The sequence below is a fragment of the Aotus nancymaae genome, unplaced genomic scaffold (assembly GCF_030222135.1).
Source record: "Aotus nancymaae isolate 86718 unplaced genomic scaffold, 86718_ANA_hifiasm-v0.15.2.pri h1tg000006l, whole genome shotgun sequence".
In the NCBI taxonomy this organism is placed as follows: Eukaryota; Metazoa; Chordata; class Mammalia; order Primates; family Aotidae; genus Aotus; species Aotus nancymaae.
The window spans coordinates 91,806,951-91,827,462 of NW_026988417.1; the positions used below are offsets into that span (position 1 = coordinate 91,806,951).

The 20,512-nt window shown below is 36.2% G+C and overlaps 1 protein-coding gene and 1 pseudogene across 1 annotated transcript in view; one reads left to right on the top strand and one right to left on the bottom strand.

Moving 5' to 3' along the window:
* Positions 1-445: 445 nt before the first annotated feature.
* LOC105732629 (AT-rich interactive domain-containing protein 4A-like) lies at positions 446-1,668 on the top strand (annotated as a pseudogene).
* A 1,003-nt stretch (positions 1,669-2,671) lies between these two features.
* The window catches only part of LOC105732627 (all-trans-retinol dehydrogenase [NAD(+)] ADH4), a 29,202-nt gene continuing 11,361 nt past the window's right edge, over positions 2,672-20,512 (bottom strand). The window contains exons 4-9 of the mRNA XM_012474817.3: positions 19,772-19,859; positions 17,851-18,082; positions 12,718-12,978; positions 6,698-6,833; positions 5,772-5,907; positions 2,672-3,336 (exon numbers count right to left, since the gene is read on the bottom strand). Coding sequence (XP_012330240.1) covers positions 3,312-3,336; positions 5,772-5,907; positions 6,698-6,833; positions 12,718-12,978; positions 17,851-18,082; positions 19,772-19,859 — 878 coding nt within the window. The 3' untranslated portion in view covers positions 2,672-3,311. The remainder of the gene's footprint in view (positions 3,337-5,771; positions 5,908-6,697; positions 6,834-12,717; positions 12,979-17,850; positions 18,083-19,771; positions 19,860-20,512) is intronic.

Sequence of the window (20,512 nt, forward strand, 5' to 3'; positions counted from 1 at the left end):
CCTTATCCTCAGCAAACTAACGCAGGGACAGAAAAACAAATATCACATGTTCTCATTTATAAGTGGGAACTGAACAATGAGAATACATGGACACATGCGGGGAAACAACACACACAGGGGCCTGTTGAGGCGGGCAGGGACAGGGATAGCATCAGGAAGAATAGCTAGTGGATGCTGGGCTTAATACCTAAGTGATGTGTTGATCTGTGCAGGAAACCACCATGGGACACATTTACCTATGTAATAAACCTGCACATCCTGCACACATACCCCAGAACTTAAAATAAAAGTTGAAGAAAAAAATTATCAAAGATGAAAGGGCAGTTATTTTATAGAGATAGAAATTTGAGAGTGTAGAGATGCTTTTTTTCTTTTTAAAATATTCACTTGGTAAAAAGAGCTTTGTAGAAAGTTGCAGAGGGTGGCTATAAAATCGTAAATTCCTGAGGAAGAACTTGATCCTGAAGAGAGGGACAACTTCCTCCAGAAGCTTTATAAATCTATGGAAGACAGAGGTACTCCAATCAACAAACCACCTGTTCTGGGCTATAAAGATCTCAGTCTCTTCAAACTGTTCAGACTGGTTTATCATCAGGGTGGATATGACAATATTGATAGTGGTGCTGTATGGAAGTAAATTTATATGGACCTTGGCATTCCTATTTTGAATTCAGCTGCTTCCTACAATGTAAAAACTGATTATAGAAAGTATCTCTATGGTTTTGAGGAGTACTGCCGTTCAGCGGATATTCAATTCAGAACGATTCATCACCATGAACCAAAAGTAAAAGAGGAAAAAAAAAGACAGAAGAATCAATGGAAGAGGCTCTCAAATTAGATCAAGAAATGCCTTTAACAGAAGTGAAGAGTGAACCTGAGGAAAATATTGACTCAGACAGTGAAAGCGAAAGAGAAGAGATAGAATTAAAGTCTCCTAGGGGACAAAGAAGAATTGCTTGAGATGTAAATTCTATTAAAAAGGAAATTGAAGAAGAGAAAACAGAAGACAAAAAATAATGACACAGAAAATAAGGATGTAGATGATGACTATGAAACTGCAGAGAAAAAAGAAAATGAGCTACTACTGGGGAGAACAAATACACTAAAGCAAAAAGAGAAGAAAATTTAAAAACGGGAGGATTCTGACAAAGATGCAGAGGAAGAAGAAGAGAAAAGCCAAGAGAGGGAAGAAACTGAAAGCAAATGTGACTCTGAAGGAGAGGAAGATGAGAAAGACATGGAACCCTGCCTAACAGGAACCAGAGTGAAAGTAAAATATGGATGAGGGAAGACTCAGAATTATGAAGCCAGTATTAAAAGCACTGAAATTGATGACAGAGAAGTTTATATTTGGTACATTACTATGGATGGAATGTCAGGTATGATGAGTGGGCGAAGGCTGACAGAATAATCTGGCCTTTGGACAAAGGTGGACCAAAGAAAAAAGCTAAAAATAAAGAAGATAGTGAAAACGATGAAAAGAGGGATGAGGAGAGGCAGAAGTCAAAACGGGGATGACCTCCTTTAAAATCAACCCTTTCATCAAACATGCCATATGGCTTATCTAAGACAGCAAACAGTGAAGGAAAATCAGGTACCAGAAGTGCTCACAGCAATATACCAGACAGCTCACCTCTGTCAAATGGAATGGAAGGTGCTCGATTTTGAGGATCGCTGACTTAAAAAAAATCAATAATACAAACAATAAAACATCCATTGTATGAAATATTCATGGTAAAAAATATATATTCACTTAACTAGATTCTGATATCTCCTTACATATGATTGCAGTTAATGATAGAGTGGGGCTAAGAGAAAAGAAATCAACAGATGTAGTCCTAGCTACTCGGGAGGCTGAGGCAGGAGAATTGCCTGAACCCAGGAGAAGGAGGTTGCGGTGAGCCGAGATGGCGCCATTGCACTCCAGCCTGGGTAACAAGAGTGAAACTCTGTCTCAAAAAAAAAAATTCTGGAAGTATGAAAAAACAGAGTGTTACAGCAGGTGTGGTGGAGTGTGCCTGTTATCCCAGCTACTTGGGAGGCTGAGGCAGGAGAATCCCTTGAACCCAGGAGACGGAGGTTGTGGTGAGCCGAGATCGCGCCATTGCACGGGGTAACAAGAGCAAAACTCAGTCTCAAAAAAAAAAATAAATAAATAAAAAGAAATTAAGAGATGTTAAAAAGAAAATTATTTAGCAACTTATTTTTAAAAAGTAGCTTCTGGCTTATTGGAGCACAAATTATATAATAATGTTTTATGTATATATATGTGTATATTTTGACATATATATACACACATGATCACAAAAATTACTATATATATTTCTTATATGTAGTGTATATATGTACACATATATATGAAATATAGTGATTTTTTTCAAGTAAAAAATCTTATTGTACAAAATATTTTTTTCTTTATTTTTAAAAATTTTTATTTTAATTTTTGTGGACATTAGTAGGTGTATATATTTATGGGGTACATGAGATGTTTTGATATAGGTATGCAATATGTAATAATCACATCATGTAAAATAGGGTGTCTGTCCCCTCAAGCATTTATCCTTTGTATACAAACAATTCATTATATTCTTTTAGTTATATTAAAATGTACAATTAAATTACTATTGACTATAGTCTCCCTGTTGTGCTATCAAATACTAGATCTTATTCATTCTTTTTTAAATTTCCAACTTTTATTAAGTTCCAGGATACATGTGCAGGATGTGCAGGTTTGTTACATAGGTAAACATGTGCCATGGGGGTTTCCTGCACAGATCATCTCATCACCCAGGTATGAAGCCCAGCATCCATTAGATCTTCTTCCTGATGCTCTCTCCCCAGCTCCCCAACCTCAATAGGCCCCAGTGTGTGTTGTTCCCCTTCATGTGTCCATGTGTTCTCATCATTTAGCTCCCAGAAAATTTTTAACATAGACAAAAGTGGAGAGAAAAGTATAATGAAACTCCATGTATTAATTACCCAATCTAAAAAAATTATAAACATATGGCCAATCTAGTTTTATTTATTATCTCGTCAATCCCCACTTTCACCTTCCCAGAACTAATTTTAAACAATTTCTAAAGATCATATGATTCTATTAATAAACACTAGTTATCATTATTATTTAACATAGGTAATATTAACATGTAATGGGTACAAAGGCTGTAATATTTAAAGCTCTTTTTTGCTGCCATATGAAATGTAAATATTTGTTTAAATTCATGGCTTTCCTTGGTTCATCAAATCAGGTAATAAATTAACCAGACAGGCTCACATTCAATCAGATAGTATCCAAGTTGCTCCTGGCATCTTCAAAAGATCAGGACTGTTCGGATGCTGTTAATAACAATAAAACATTAATAAATATAGTTTTCATTATAAATTTAACCAAAGCTCACAAGTAAGTTTTGCTTTTTCATTTCAGGATCTGGTCTTCCTTTATAGACATCTAAGTATTAAGCCTAATTTCTTTTATCCCATCATCCTTTTCCATTGATGGTGTTAATAATATTTTATACATGTGCTAGTAAACTGGGGGGAAATTGAGGACCCTCACTCACGTTAGACAGTGTCCTTGTTGCTCATTGGTGCTGTTGAGGAGAATTAGAATGTACCAAGGAGGTAATAAGGTTTTAGTTTTGGAATAGTCACTGTTCTTGCATCTTCTATAGCTGAGGGCAAAGTTGAGCATCGAAAGAGGGAGTGGGCATGAAAGCTGGTGTGTTGGGATGCTACTTTTTGGGAACCCTGATGTTCTTATTCCTGGATAACTCCAATATGTAGATGCAAAGAGAGGGATAAGCCTCAAGGACAGAGCAGTCCTTATCTCAGACATTACTGCTGAAGCTTTGGAATCCCTGCTATTAGCAGGGTGCTACGCATAAGTGTTTTCTTCACCCAGAACTGGAAACTACCTCTACCTGTGGAAGGAGAACCTCTGTATACTGTCCTCACTCTGGGGCAGGATCACTGCACCTCAACAGGCCACTCGATCATTGTATTTCATCCTCTTCCCTCCATTCCCTTGCTTCTTTGCAGTTGGGTGGTAGGAGGGCCTGCCCTCTCTTGTGCTTCCTGTGCCCACATGGTAGACACACCTGAGGAGGCCCAACCTCTGCCTTCCCCAGTGCCACCTTTCCATCTCTATGGGCAGTCAGGTGGTATTCTCAGTGGGTCAGAGAAGCAGCAGGAGGCCTCACTCTGGTGTCTACTCCTAGGCTGATTACAGGGAAGCCTCCTTGGAGAATATGGGAGACTTGCCCATAAAGTAATGCAGCATTTTCCACCTGGCTGGCACTTAGCATTCCTTATGGGTGTATTCCATAATTGAGAACTCTAGGAGAAAAGGTTTCTGTTAGAAGATATGAGTACAAGGGTGTAAGGCCTCAAACCCCAATCCAACTTTTAACTTCTAACTTGAGGAGTATTCTTTATGCGGATATTGAGATTGTATAAAATATTGCAGGGCTTATATACTAAGTTTACATGGTGTAGCTTAAAAAATAATGCTTATATTTTCTTTTCTTTTTATTGAACTTCCTTTTGATATGTTGTGACTAACACATTTGCAAATTGGGGAGTTAATGTCAGTGGGAATATTTCCTCAGGTTTCTTCACCAAGAAGTAGTCTGGGTCCTCAACTATGAAACTATCTTCTTCTTCTGCAACATTTATTCCCTGCTTCAATTTTTTTTTTTTTTTGAGATGGAGTTTTGTTCTTGTTGCTCAGGCTAGAGTGCAATGGTTCTATCTTGGCTCACTACAGTCTCCGCCTCCCAGGTTCTCCTGCCTCAGCCTCCTGAGTAGCTGGGATTACAGGAATGTACCACCATTTTGTATTTTTAGTAGAGATGGGGTTTCACCATGTTGGCTAGGCTGGTCTTGAACTTCTGACCTCAGGTGGTCCACCTGCCTTGGCCTTCCAAAGTGCTGGGATTACAGGCATGAGCCACCATGCCCAGCCCAAATCCCAGTCATTTTAATTTTATTTTAGCCTTTTCCTCCTCTCTTTTGTTGTGTCTTCTCTTTTCATTTCTTCTTTGTCCTGCATCTCCTCTATGTGACATTGTTCCTACTGTTTTTGACTTTTCTTTCTATTGATCAAGGTTGTGCTTGAACATTTTACCTGAAATCATTGATCCTAGTCTTACAATCCCCCAACCCCTAGGAATCTTCCAGGTGGAACATTTCTATACATCAGTTCCTGGGATTCCTGACATGGGAGCACTATATAACTAAAATAGTGGATCAGAAGGCATCTTATAGGAACTCCATGACAAAGCAAGAGAATGAGACAGTTGGGGCATCTTTACACATCTGATCCCTGCCACTCTCTGCTCATGTAGCCATGGTTTTCACCTCATTCTGATTGTGAAGGGTCTGGGATAGGCACTCTGTGTCAAACTGAAAAACACAATGGTGCCCAACTCAGGGATGCACTGTACCAGAGGTATCTAACATTATACTGTACAGAAACCTCTCTTTCTAGGGAGCAGCCCCAACTGAGTCAATGGTTTATGTAAGGGAAATATGTATCAATTTATACCATGATTCTGTATTGTAACAGTGTACAGATGTGCATTATTAAAATGGAAGTTCCCCCTCCCCCTCCATTCGCCACCAAATGGCCACTATTTAATCTTTTAAACACATCTAGTACCTGGGATGTAGAAAATGTCAGAAAAAACAAGCTGGTTAGTTCTTAATGTCAAATAAAAATAGAATCATTGTAAACGTTTTTTAAACCATTCAATCATCTATTGGTAATGTACCTTTTTCCTTGGTTCATTAGGTCAAATGCCTCACTGAGTTTGTCAAAAGGCAGGGTGTGGGTCACCAATGCATCCAGATTGAATTTCTTATTTTTATAGTCGGTGACCAGCTTTGGGATAGAATCATTTTTCCAACCTGTAATGTGGACAAAATGCAAAATAAAGACATGGCACTTGACACAAAGTAGTTTAATCAGCATTTGCTGAACAAATGAAATTATTATGGCAGATTTGGTTTGCTTCAAATAGATTAAATTCCTTCCATCTTTAATTTTCTGTACTTATGTCTATTTTTAAAATTTTCTTTATAAGAAAAATTCAAGATTATTTTCTGCTCTAGATAAGAAATTACCTCAATTAGGTCAATGTTTACTTTTTGTTTCTTTATGTTGGTTCATTCAAATGCAAGTTAAATTTCAATTTGCAAATTAGTTACCTTTTTATTTAAATTCTTTACTTATAAGTAATTAATAGTTTTTTTTTTTTTTTTTGAGACGGAGTTTCGCTCTTGATACCCAGGCTGGAGTGCAATGGCGCGATCTCGGCTCACCGCAACCTCCGCCTCCTGGGTTCAGGCAATTCTCCTGCCTCAGCCTCCTGAGTAGCTGGGATTACAGGCACGCGCCACCGTGCCCAGCTAATTTTTTTTTTGTATTAGTAGAGACGGGGTTTCACCATGTTGACCAGGATGGTCTCGATCTCTTGACCTCGTGATCCACCCGCCTCGGCCTCCCAAAGTGCTGGGATTACAGGCTTGAGCCACCGCGCCCGGCCAGTAATTAATAGTTTTTATGTAGTCTTTGGATATGCTGTGGGCACTCAATATTTGAATAAATTATTTTTATTTCCTTTCAATAATCTTCACTCTAAGAATTTCAGTACCACTGTGAAGAAAATTTAAAGCAATGAAGAAAAAAAAAACTGACCACCAAAGAATGTTCCATTTATAGTACGGCCGACTATTAGCTCCTCTGGAAAAATAGTCAATCCTTTGCTACCAGCAGCTACCCCAATGAACGTACATGATCCCCAGCCTACAGTTGTACAGTGCAGGGCTGCTTTCTGTAAAATCAAACACAAAAGACTACTTCAGTCAGTGGAAAAGTAGAATATAAACTCCAGTGTGAGAATGTACAATGCTTTAGAAAAAAATTAATCCAACTCTCCATGTAAGATAATGGGATTCAAGCTAATGACATCATAGTATTGTTGTAGATTGAGCCTTGAGAGTTCAGTGTGCCATTACAGGTAGAATGTTCAGCACAGTCTCGGTGCAGGTGACTCATGTCTGTAATCCCAGAACTTTGGGAAGCCAAGGTGGACAGATGACTTGAGGCCAGGAGTTCAAGACCAGCCTGGCCAACATGGTGAAACCCCATCTCTATTAAAAATACAAAAATTAGCTGGGTGTAGTGGTGCCAGCCTGTAGTCTCAGCTACTCAATAAACTGAGGCTGGGGAATTGCCTGAATCCAGGAGGCGGAGGTTGTAGTGAGCTGAGATCATGCCACTGCACTCCAGCCTGGGTGACAGAGTGAGACTGTCTCAAAAAAAAAAAAAAAAAAAAAATTACTAAAATAAAAATAAAAATGTCTCCAAAATCAGCATACATTTATGTGTAAGTGAATAAGTTTTATATTTGCCTCTGCTAAATGTTTAAAGTGTCAGGGTTTGGCACAAAGGTTGTGAGACTATAAACCTAGCCAAAAACATAGTAATCTATCTTTGTGTGACTTTTTTTTTTTTTTACAAATAAGACTAATTTAAAATTGTTAGGGCAATAACAGCAGCTAAATCACCTAATTTATCAGAAAAATACCTATGTATTTAACCTTAAGGTTCTCACTTAGGTTTTCACCTGATGTTCAGATTTTAAAAATAGTTAACAAGAGTCAGGCATGGTGGCTCGCACCTGTAATCCCACCACTTTGGGAGGCCAAGGCGGGTAGATGACTCGAGGCCAGGAGTTCGAGACCAGCCTGGCCAACATGGTGAAACCCTGTCTTTACTAAAACTACAAAAACGTAGCCAGGGACCATGGCGTATGCTTGTAGTTCTAGCTACTCAGGAGGCTGAGGCAGGAAAATTGTTTGAGCCCAAGAGGCGGAGGTTGCAGTGAGCCGAGATTGTGCCACTGTGCTCCAGTGGGCGGCAGAGGGAGACTTTGTCTCAAAAAAAAAAAAAAAAAAATAGTTAACAAAGAAATAACTTTAAATAACGACTAGTTCTGCATAATATCTCAGTTTTCAAAAGTTATCTAGATAAATGTTAAAAATTAAAAAGTATATGCAAATGAAATAAATGCTTATAAGTAGACTTTTTGTGTAATATAAAATCTGAAAATTACTTTAAATTAAATAATAAATTCTGGATATCTGAGTCATTTCCGATTACAAAAATTATGATATAGGAAAACAGATTTCTAAAATTGTGAAATGATTTCATCTATAAAATGCTTACATCTAACAGTTCAGGATTTCTTGCTTTCTAAGTTTCCATGAAAATTTAAGGTTACTAGGAATAAGAATGCTAATTCACATATAAATATATAATTATATTCTCTGTTTTCATTGAGACAGTCTCACTCTGTTGTTCAGGCTAGAGTGCAGTGGGATGATCATGGCTCACTGCAGCCTCAACTTCCTGGGCTTAAGTGATTCTTCCACGTCACCCTCCCAAGTAGCTGGGACTACAGGTGTGTGCCATTACACCTGCCTAATTTTTGTGCTTTTAGTAGAGGTGGGGTTTTGCCATGTTGCCCAGGCTGCTCTTGAACTCATGGGCTCAAGCAGTCTGCCCACCTCAGCTTCCCAAAGAGCTGGGATTACAGGCATGAGCCACTGTGCCTGGCCTGTATTCTTATTAAAAAATAATTTTATGTAATTTGTAGATTATTTTAAAGTTATTTATTTAAAAAGATAAAAAAAAGTAAGAGGAGAGAATTATAAAGAAAGTTATCAATATAAAAAATATATTTAATAAAAGGGTTACAAAAAAAAGAATAATTTCATATAAAAAAGGATCTTATGGTAAAATCTTGTCCTAAAATAAAATACTGATTATTTAAAAAAAATTAGAATAAGTCAAAAGCCCAAGCATGTCATAGTTGGTGTGTGTAAGTCATAATAAGGTTCATGAAGAGGAATTTATTTAAAAAAATTTTGTATATGATTAAATTTGCTATAATTAAAATAAGATTATTTAGAATAGTCTTAAGATTATTTCCCTACGTTAAAACAAAGTCTCTTTACAGTATCGATTTGCTCTTAATAAAATTAAAAGAAATTTAACTTTTAATTTTATAATTTGTTTCTTTTGAAAACTTCTCACAATCATGTCAGAAGTTCAACTTTTGCTATGTCTCCCTGCTTTCAGCTTTGTTTCCCTTTGGACTGAGATAACTCTCTCCTTTAGCTTTTTTATTAGCTCTTGTAAGTTTTTTCCTCCAGTTCTTACTATTCTTATGGCCTGATACTAAAATGTTTTATCTTAAAGGTCTAGAAGTGAATGTTTTCCTCTACAACTTGATTCTGTACTCTTGGCTTTTCTTCATATGTTTAAATTTTTCAATGTAATCAGAAAATTTCTCATGCAGTTACTAAGAATTATGTATTCTCCTACTGTACACATAATCTTAAACACACTTTTTTCATGTCTGATTAAATTCAAGTACTTTTCCATCAGGTTTATTGAAATGGGCTTCCCATAAGGAAAAGCAGTCACACTGCAGGTTTTTCTTTCCCTTTCTGGTAACTGACTTAAGAAACAACATTTTACATTTTATCAAAATAATTCTGATATTGTCTTTATTAGGGTTTTAATTGCTTATAAAAACTGAGATCTCAAAAAAATAAAAAAGAAACTGAGATCTAACAGGGTTAAGGTTTTTACATCCATATATCCTTATGTATTGCCTTTAAAGTCTTTTGATGATCTATTTGGCTAAATAAGTATTGTTTTACAATGACCTATGGTTCCATTTTAATCAAATGTTTTTAGGTCTTTAACATTTTTAACAAACACTTTCAAAATTAAATTCTAAATTAAGTTTCTGATTTATTGCTGGGGCTTATCAAAACTATAAAAATTAATCACTGCAAGATTATAAAATCTTCCTACAGCTTCAAGTCAGGTCATAAACTCCATTATCACTACCTCCAGCTCCTTAAAAGAGTCCTTAGCAGGTGTTAGTAAATAATCCTTGTGCTGGAAAGTTACAGGGTGTTGATCCTTGGTTTAGAGGGTTAGAGGTCATTGAAATCAAGTTTATACCCATTATTGAAATCTGCTCTGTAACCTAGGAACATAGCTTTTCCTAGTTGTAGAAACTTTTGGTGGGAGGGTAGGTAATTCATCTTTTGGCGATTAAATAAATCCTTCTCTTTCCATTTGGATTCTCTAATATAATTCTGTTCCATAATTGAAAATACCTTTCATGTACTATATTCCCTTTACAGCTGAAGATTGCCAACATCTGATATATAGAGTCATTCAAGTGCTCTCTGGGTAACTTAATTCTCCTAAACCTTCTTTCTTTTCCTGTGGAGAATGACTGTTTTTTTCATATGTGAAAAAAAAAAATCATTCAAAAGAATTCTTTGTAATTGCATGAAAAACACAGGATGGTAGGTTTTCAACTCTTTCAACAATAAAATAACACAGAATCATAAAAAAAAAATCAGTTTAATAATAGAATATGCTAACTTTTAAGTCAGTGGTTTTCAACTTGAGAAATTAATTTTAAAGATGTTGTCAAGTGGGCCCCCAGCACACAAGAATATCCTGGGTATGGCCCATTTGTTGGTATTAAAAAAGCAGTGAAACAACAACAAACCTCTCAGGAAATTCTAGCATATAACTAGTGTTGAGACTCTCTATACAAGAAAAATAAGTTGAATAGGCTAAATTTTAGTGTTTGTAAAAAAAAAAAAAGAGCCATGGGAAATGGAGTGATGGATGCGGCATGCTGCAGACTGCAGGTACCAATGTCAATTTAAAAGCAGGGCCTGAGGCCTTAAACACAGGTGAGCAGTGCCAGATAAGGAGCCCTTAATACATGCATTTTTTATAATATCTAATGTTTATTGTGTGCTTAGTACCTGCAAGATACTGTTTTAAGCAGTTTGCATATATTATAATGAAACCGTTCAGAGAAGAATGACTGAGGAACAGCAGCCTGTGGCTCTCACCATAGGTCTTCCTGGGTCTTATTCTCTTACGGGGAATACACCAGTCATGTAAGAACCAAGGGGAAAGAACTAGCACAAAACTTACTTCTGGGAAGTATAGAATTTTATGCTTTATATCTTGCCTAGAGGAGGGCTTGGGAGCTAGGCTGAGTGAAAGTACAAGTAAAAGAAATAACATCACAAGTACTTCATGGCACTCACTAATGAAATAAGAAGAATCTATAAGGCAGATAATTTAGTTGATGAATTCTTTGGTCATTTCATTAAAAACAAAAGCAAACAAACAAAAAACAAAACTCCCAAACTCTGCTTAGTGTCTTTGAGTAAATACACATTAGGTAATTATTTGCTGATACTCTGAAGAATAAGGCTGGACACTCCAGCAAGGTGACTTTTCAGTATATTGCCTGTATGTTGTGGTTGGCTCTTTATCCCACTTTCTGGAGTGGAATAGACAGGCCAGCTTCATAGGTGTGCAACCAGTGCAGTCACTGAGTGCTCTGTAGCCTGTCCTGAGTTGAGAATACATCTGAATGATACAACATTGTAGTGTTCAGGAAAAAAAAGATGATTTAAATTTTGTGGTGTGTTATTTTTTGAAATATAGAAAATTTCAAACATATAATTTGGACCTAATTTTGCAGCCTATTTATTGAGCTGTGATGGACAGAGCTGGGTTGTTTGCAGGTTGCTAGCCTCTCCCTGTTCTACTTTAATATGGGAACATATGTGTTGTAGCTGTTAAGAAGCACCAGTCACCCTCTCTTATTTCTTCCTCTGAATCTGCCTTTTCTATTTTTTTTCTGTGGGGGGAGGGCTCACTTCTCATTAAGCACAATTCTTTTAAAATGTTCATTTCTAAGTTTTCTCTTTATTTTTTGCTGAATTTCATATAGAATAATGAACAAATATTAATAACATTAATATTAAGGACTAATAGAAATAGTTATACATTAATAAACACTTTTAATAGATTATTATATAATGTATGCTAAGTATTAACAAATATTATTGTTTATTATCATCTATAAATGTGTTAATATTAAATATATCAATACATGCACATATTGTTTATTAATTTTAAATATTATATACTGTTATGTTAAAGATATATGACATTAACAAATATTAATATTGATAACATGTATATAATGTATAAGATAGCTAAGCAAAAGAGGTGTTTATTCCTATTTATGCTAACTTTTGTTTAGAAAAAGTTTTATTTATTGCAGTTGGTTAATTCATCCCTTTATATCTTTTGCTAAAGAATGCTGTCACTTAGTTAATGCACTTGACATTTTATCTGATTTAAAAGTCAAAAGGAACATTTCTCTAGTTAATTAAAAATGAAGAAACTCCAAAAATTGTCTCCAGGAAACAGATATTGGAATTATCATGGAAAACAAAATTAGAAAATATTATCTCCAGACAAGTAATATTGAGCATTTTAAAGGGATCTCAAAAGAAAAATCAACATCTATAAATAATGCTGGTATGTATTCTTATCACAATGAAGACTGAACTCACCAAGATATTACTGGCATTTGGGGGGACACAGTCATGAGCAATGAAGGAAATGGAGTATAGCTGAGGGAGTGGGAAATGATTGGTGGCTTACAGTTTTCCTCCCCTATCATCAATTTGAAAATATTAAGAAGGAATGATTATAGTTACTATAATAAACATAACAACTTTCCCCTATTATTTTACAGCCAAAGAATAAATTGAAAATATGATCCAAGAAAGAAATATGCATACCATGGTTTCAGATCCACCAGCACAGTCAAGGGCAAAATCCACACCTCCCTTGGTCAATTCAATGATAACCTCCTGGACGGGTTTATGTAGGTCTCTAGGATTGAGGCATTCAGTGGCTCCCAGGGCTTTAGCCTTTGCAAACTTCTCACTGTTGATGTCAACACCTATGATCCTGGAAGCTCCTGCCACTTTACAACCAATTACAGCAGAAAGACCCACGCCTCCTAGGCCAAAGACAGCACAAGTCGAACCAGGGGTGACCTGCAGGCAGGAAAATTATAAAGTAACTTCTAAAGCAGCTGGACCCACTTTTTTTCTTTTAAGGGGCAGGAGGAAGTAGGGACATGAACATACGAATTAAAGACTGCCTGCTGTTAAACTCTATGATATAGCCAATGGAGGAAATCTGCCACTGTGAAAATGGATGCATTACTACCTAAATTTGGAGAATAATTTAATGTTCATTAAGATTATCCACTCATAAGAAACAAACCAAAGTGAAAATAATTTCCTTATTTTACTTTTTCTCTTCAGCGTTATCGAAACAAAATTTGAAAACCCACACATTCTGAAGGGTTTATTGCTTTCCTTTTAAAATTGAATCACTAGTAATTTGACATCTATATTTCTAATAAGACCTCATTTGGTTGTATTAATATTGCAGTGTTTACTTGATCATACCAAATCACCAATTCATTTCAATGAAATGATGTCCAATTTTTTTTTTTGCATGGCATTGAAGGATTTTTATTGTCTGACCTCTGTTTAGCTTCCAGCTTCTTCGCCATGATATTTCCAGTATAACTGCGAACAGATTGTTGCACTTTCTTCTCCTCATGCTGTAGTTGATGCTGTTCCCTCAGACTGATGTACTTTTCACCTTATTTTCTTTAATTAAAATATAACCTCTACTTCTAGGCCTGACTTCAAGGACATTCTATGAAACTTTTCTTGATTCTTCAATCAGAAATCAATGCTTATCTTTTTGCTTTTCCTGTATCATGTAATTTATAACCTGCCTTGATTGTGTGTATATGTGTGTTTCTTTAAAAGACTGTAAATTTTATGAAGGCAGAGACTTTTTTTTTTTTTTGAGATGGAGTCTCCTCTGTTAGCCAGGCCCAAATGCAGTGGTGCAATCTCGCTTCACTGCAACTTCCGCCTCCTGGGTTCAAGCAATTCTCTGCCTCAGCCTCCTGAGTAGCTGGGATTACAGGCATCCACCACCATGCCAGGCTACTTTTTGTATTTTTAGTAGAGACAGGGTTTCACCATCTTGGCTGGGCTGGTCTTAAACTCCTGACCTCACAATCTACCCATCTTGGCCTCCCAAAGTGTTGGGATTACAGGCGTGAGGCACCGTGCCTGGCTGGCAGAGACTTTTTAAGTTCCACATTATTATCAAAGACACTTCTGTATGTTGAGTCTTTTATAAATATTTGTTTCATTGCATTAAATGGAAATAATAGATAAGATGATAAGAAAAGATGCTGTAACTAGAATATGTTGTTCTGTAGAGTAGTATAGTGATTATATACATAGTATTTTCCAATGAGGATGCATAACTGTTAGGCTTAAAACATGAAAGGAAAAGAGAAAATCTTCTCAAGATAAGTATTAATACCTTCTAAACTGGAAACAAAATTACTAAACAACAGAGAAACTGCAATCTTTTCCTTATTTATTTATAATATTAGTTATGCACACTTCTGCCTTTTGCTACTCAGAGGAAATAATATATGTATTTTGCAAATAGTAAGAATATTGTTCTTATTGTGGCTTCTTTACTATAATATTGTGACATGTGTTCAGTATGTTTCTCAATATATTTCTCCAGAGTCTCTTTAAAAAGAGCCTGTGAGTCTCTTAAGAAGTGGAAATGCATTTTTCCCATTGCAGCAGTGTTGTAACTAGTAGTTGGATTCTCAGGCCAGCACACAACAGCGTGTAAATAGAATATGCTGCACTACTTGTTTTATATAACTGGACCCCTGTGTGTAAAAGTGCCTTTGCTTGCAGAACTTAGGCGGGGTCGCTATAAATTGCCCCCGCAATTTGCAAATAGGGCTACATATAGTGGATGATTATCTATCTGCAAGTGTCACCATTAGAGGACATTTCCACACTTCCAAAGTTCTCTGTGTAATGTGGTTTAATTGGCAGTAAAGGATACAAGCACATCAAAAAGAAATAGGAGTTCTGGTGATGCTGGTGTGTTCTCAATAATTATACGGAGAGGCTGTTTCACTTTTCTTCCCAGAAGTAAGTTAAATTTTATTAAAACTCTTGCTGTTTGGGCAGAATTACTGATACTTCACTTTCCTTAATTTCTTCCTATTAGATTCATTTCTTTCTGAGTATCTCATGAGGTGGCTTAGCAGCTAGAATCTCTTCCTTAACAGTGGGAAGAACAGCTCCTGGAAATTTAAGTCAACTTTGACTGGATTTAAAAGAGAGCTGTACAATTCTATTTCTGGATATATATCCAAAGGAAGTGCATACCCATGTTCAATGAAGCATTATTCACAATAGCCAAGATATGGAATCAATCCAAGTGTCTACAAATGATGAATAGATAAGAAAAATATGGTATATATTATATACACAATGCAGTACTACTTCGGCTTTAAAAAAGAAGAAAATCCTGTCATGGTGAAAACATGGATGAACCTGGAGGACATTATGTCAGGTGAAATAAGCCAGGCACAGAAAGCCAGATACTGCATGATCTCAGTTATATGTGGAATCTAAAAAAGACAGACTCACAGAAGCAGAGACTAGGATGGTGGTTACCAGAGTCTGCAGGAAGAGGAATAAATGAGGAATGGGATGATGTTCGTTAAAGGATATAAAGTTTCAGTTAGACAGGAGGAATAATTTCTGGGATTCCATTGTACCCAATGGTGACTATAATAACAATGTGTATCAATCTGAAAATTGCTGAGAGAGTAGATTTTTAACGTTCTCACCACAAAAAGGTAAGTATATCAAGTGATGGATACATTATTAGCTTGATTTAATTATTCTACAATGTATACATATATCAAAACATCACATTGTACTTCATAAATATATAATTTTTTTTCAATTAATAAGTAATTAAGAAAGTTGTAGCTGAATCTCTAGTGCTAATAGCTCTTAAAAGGACTGGAGTAGTAAAAGAGGATGGACTTCATGGAGCCCAGCAAAGGAAGACCTGAAGAGTGATCCTTCTTCCCCAAGTCTCCAGTGCTTTACAGCAGAAAACAGGCTTTGACTGCCACATGCGCATCTGCTATCAACTCCACCCCGCTGCCAGTACCCTTCTCTGAAAGCCTCCAGATTGTAGTTTGATTTCTAATACAATTTTTAAATTTTTAAATTAATGAGTAGTTGTATGCATGAATGCATTTTTAAAGGGAGATAACATGCTGATAGTGAAGAGTAGCATTTTTGTCTATGTGCCAGATAAAATTCTGAATGAAGACTCACACTCTGGTATCTTGGCTACTAGATCAACCTATTATTGTGGTGAGACTCACTTTGTTTCCTTGACACTGAACAACTCTAGGTAACCCAATAAAAAGGACTTTTCTAGATTACAAAGCTGAGGACCAGGCCTCACTAGGATGTTTTAAGGGTTTCACATGCACCTGGTTTTGTTTATTCATTCACTGAAAAATTATCAAGTTCCTATTATGTGCCAGGCACAATGCCAGGCTCTGGAGCTATCACAGTGAACAACAGAGAGTTCTTCCCCTTAAGGAACAAATAGTATAATAGGACAAAAAAAAAAAAAAGGGAGATTTCTCTATAGTGTGATAAGAATGAAGACAGAGAGTGGCAGTGGCTCGTGCCTGTAATCCCAGCACTTTGGGAGGTTGAGGGGAGGGCTGCTTGAGCCTGGGAGTTCAAGACCTGGGCAACATAGTTCAAGACCTTGTCTCTGTAAAAAATTTCAAAAATAGCCAGGCATGGTGGTGCATGCCTGTAATCTCAGCTACTTGGAGGGCTGAAGTGGGAAGTTCGCTTGAGCCCAGGAGCTCAAGGCTGCAGTGAGCCACGATCATGCCAGTGCACTCCAGCATGGGGAACAGAGTGAGCCCTTGTCTCAAAAAAGAAAAAAAAATTTGGGGAAAACTGAGAGGAACACTCAAAGCATGCATGAGAGCCTGAAGTAGATCTCTGAGAGGAAGTGATATCTAACTGGAGTCAGCCTGAAGGAGGTAGGGGAGTCTTCTCTGCACCATTGCTGGAAGCCAAGTGTGGAAAGCCTGGAGACCACAGTGACTGAAGCCTGGAGACTCAGAGTGGAGCCAAGGGAACAGTGCTTGGTGGAAAGGGAGAAGTAGGAAGTCACCATAGGCTACTGTGAAATTTGACTTCACCCTGAGGGGAAAATGAAAGAATGCAGGAAAAATGAAATCTTCAGACTTGTTTGCAAGTTGTTTGAAAGGGCACTGTGGCTCCATTTTGCAGTTTTGAGTCAGGAATAAAGATTGATGTCAGGGAGGTTCAAATAAGGAGGTTGTTTGAGATGTCCAATTGTTAGATCCCTCTTTGATATCTCTCTAGTTCTAGCTCAGATGGTTTGTAAGAGTTTCTAAATGTTAACATAGGATTCTAAGGACACATCTGGTCAACATCAGGGCTGCTACCAGAGACCCACCTTTGAAGCCACAAAGGGACAAGATGGGAAGCAGAAATGAATTACTACTGATTGAGGGAGAGAAATCTGTAGCATCAGGAAGAAGACGGGTGGTTGTGTGAAGATGAAAATGAGTTTCTGTCATTTTTGTTGCCCTTCGACTGAGTCAGCTGTCCTAGGATGAGCATTCATCTTTAGGAGATATATTTAAACAGGCTGTATTTAAATCAGGGATGATCTATAACCTAATATGTTAGTATAGCATAAGAACATACGCTGGGAGCCAATTATATGCAGGCTACTGGGCCATATGTTTTACGTATATAATATGATTCTATTATCCTCATAAGTATTTGTAGTAGATTATTCTAGAGGTATTAAATAACTAGCCTAAAATCACAGGGGTAATAAATGACACAGCCAATGTTTGAAGATAACTAACTCTAGTTCATCTGTATCCTACTTCCTAGTAACTGCTGTTTTTCACAAATTGTTTTACCATTTACCTTGGCATTGTTGATTGCAGCCCCATAGCCAGTTGGAAAACAACATCCAAGCAGACAAACTCTCTCTAAATTTGCATCATCATCTATTTTGACAAGATTAATATCTGACACCACAGTGTACTGAGAGAATGTACTGATTCCCAAGAAATGGTGAACTGGTTTTCCTTTGCAGGTAAACCTGCTGGTTTTGTCTTCCATTAGTTGTTGATGAGTAGCAGGATTTTTAAGATTTCTAGAAAATTTTAAAAAGAGATATCAAAAAAGAGAAATTATAATAAATGGAACACTGATCATTTTCCTATGAAATATTTTGAGCATTATATATTTGTCATGACAACTTACAAGACAGAAAAATTAGGGGAACAACATGACTTCACAAAATATAATTTCTTGGAAGTATTTTAAAGGTAACAACAATTGTTTTTGTAAAGTGACAGGGTCTCGTTTTGTCACTCAGACTGGATTGCTGGGAACAAACTTTTATTGAATTTTTTTTTTGTGTTCCAGAAATGCTTTTAAGGGCTTTATGTGTATTAACTTAAAAAATTTTTTTATTATGGAACATTTGAACATGTATAAAAGTAGAAGGAATATCATAAAAAACCCCTGTGTATCCATGCCCCAGCTCCAGTAACCATCAACTCATGGTTAATCAAGTTTCATCTATTATTCCTCCACAATGCCTGCTCCCTTCCCCACGTTGGAATATTTTGAAGCAAATCCCAGATACCACTATTTCATCTGTAAATACATTAGCATGTATCTCTAAAGGATTCTTTTAGGTTTACATATTTGTTGTCTCTTAAATTATAGATCCCTTCTCTCTCTCTTTTTCCTCTTGCAGTTTATTTGCTAAAGAAATTGAATTGTTTGTCCTCATTCTGGATTTTGCTCATCACATTCCTGTAATCTGGTTGAACATATTTCTCTGTCCCCGTGTCCCCTCTTATATTAGTAATTTGGTCTAAACACTTGATCTTATTCAGATTTTATATTTTTGTGGTAATACTATATTATAGGTGGTAGTGTATATTTCATTTGGAATATCTAATTATCCCTCTTTTATGACATTCATTAGAAAGAATTTATGGTCATTGTCTAAATCTATTATTTCATTAAAGCTTTGCAAAAAAAATTAGTTCTTTGACTACCTAGAACAAATCTATGAAGCAGGCATTATTTTGATCCTCATAGATGAAAGAATTAAGGCACAGTAAGAGATGTAAGAGTAGTACAGTTTTAGTTTCTTAAATAACTGCTTTCAATTAGTGTTAAGGACAAAAGGATACTTCTGTAGTCTCAGTAAAGTAACGACAAGATGATTTAGATTTTAGATTCTGGAACCATACTGCCTAGATTAAAAACCTGGCTCTAAGACTTATAACTATGTGGCCTTGGAGTAAATTACTGTGCCTTATTGTATCCCTCTCTCATCCCTGTAGAAGTTGCTATTATTCTGAATTTGGCATTTAGTATTTCAGTGATTTATTTATCTTTTACTACATACACATATAACCATAAAAAATAGTATTTTTTATGACATCTTACAACTTGCTTCAGCAACTTGCTTCTTTCCCTTAACATTATGTGTGTGAGATTGTTTTACGTTAATACAGGTAGCTCAAGTTTAGCTACTTTCGTTTTTGTATAGTAGTCCATTGTGCTACTACATAGCAGTTTTAAAATTCATTCTCTTATGATGGTCATTTGTGCTGTTTTAAATTGCTTACTATAATAAACAATGTTGCAATGAACATTCCAGCACATGTTTCTTTGTGTGCACTTGCAATAGCATCTTGTGCACACTTAGAATTAAAATTAGTGGGTGGAAGGTTTGCACCTCTTCAAGGCCATTTAGGTAATGTCAATGTCCTTTCCAAAATATTCATTTGTATTTATATTAACTGTGTAGACTGCTTACCTGATTTTTCCACAAAAGTTTGTGAGTGGACTCAGACAAAACTTGCATTTTCCACATCGAGGTGCATAAAGTGGAATTACTTTGTCACCTAGAAAGAAAGGCCATATGTTGGATGGGGCCTAAGATGTTACTTACAACTTCTACCAGATAATTCAGTGGAAAACACATTTTCTTTATAGTATACATTTTATACTCAGCAGAAAATATAGGTGGCTACAATATTTCATTACCTTACAAGACTGCAGATTCCCCCAAGGATTGCATATATTGTATTTTTTTTAATTACTCTGCTGGGCAGTCAAGCAACAAATCTGCGTTGATATCATTAGACACAGAACTCTGGGACTTTGCTGTCATTGCAACTCTCTGCATCGTGACTATTGTTTATTGCATTTCCAAACATTGTATATGAAACATAACATCCTTATATAATAGGAGAAGAGAACAATTATAGGCTAGGTATAAACTTTGTATCATTACCATGTTTCACCATTTAGATTCACTCTCAAATTCCACATTTTTCTACTTTTTACTAAATTCCAATTTAATAGTGGCTTCTTTCATGCCTGAGGTCTAATGATGTTAATTCACATTTGTTCAACATTTAATATATACCACACACCATTATAACTATTTATATGTATTATTTCAGAACTTAATTTTCAGAAGAAATCTTTGAGATGAGGCCTATTTTTATTCACACTATAGCAAACAGAAATCTGAACTGAATCACAGAAAAGT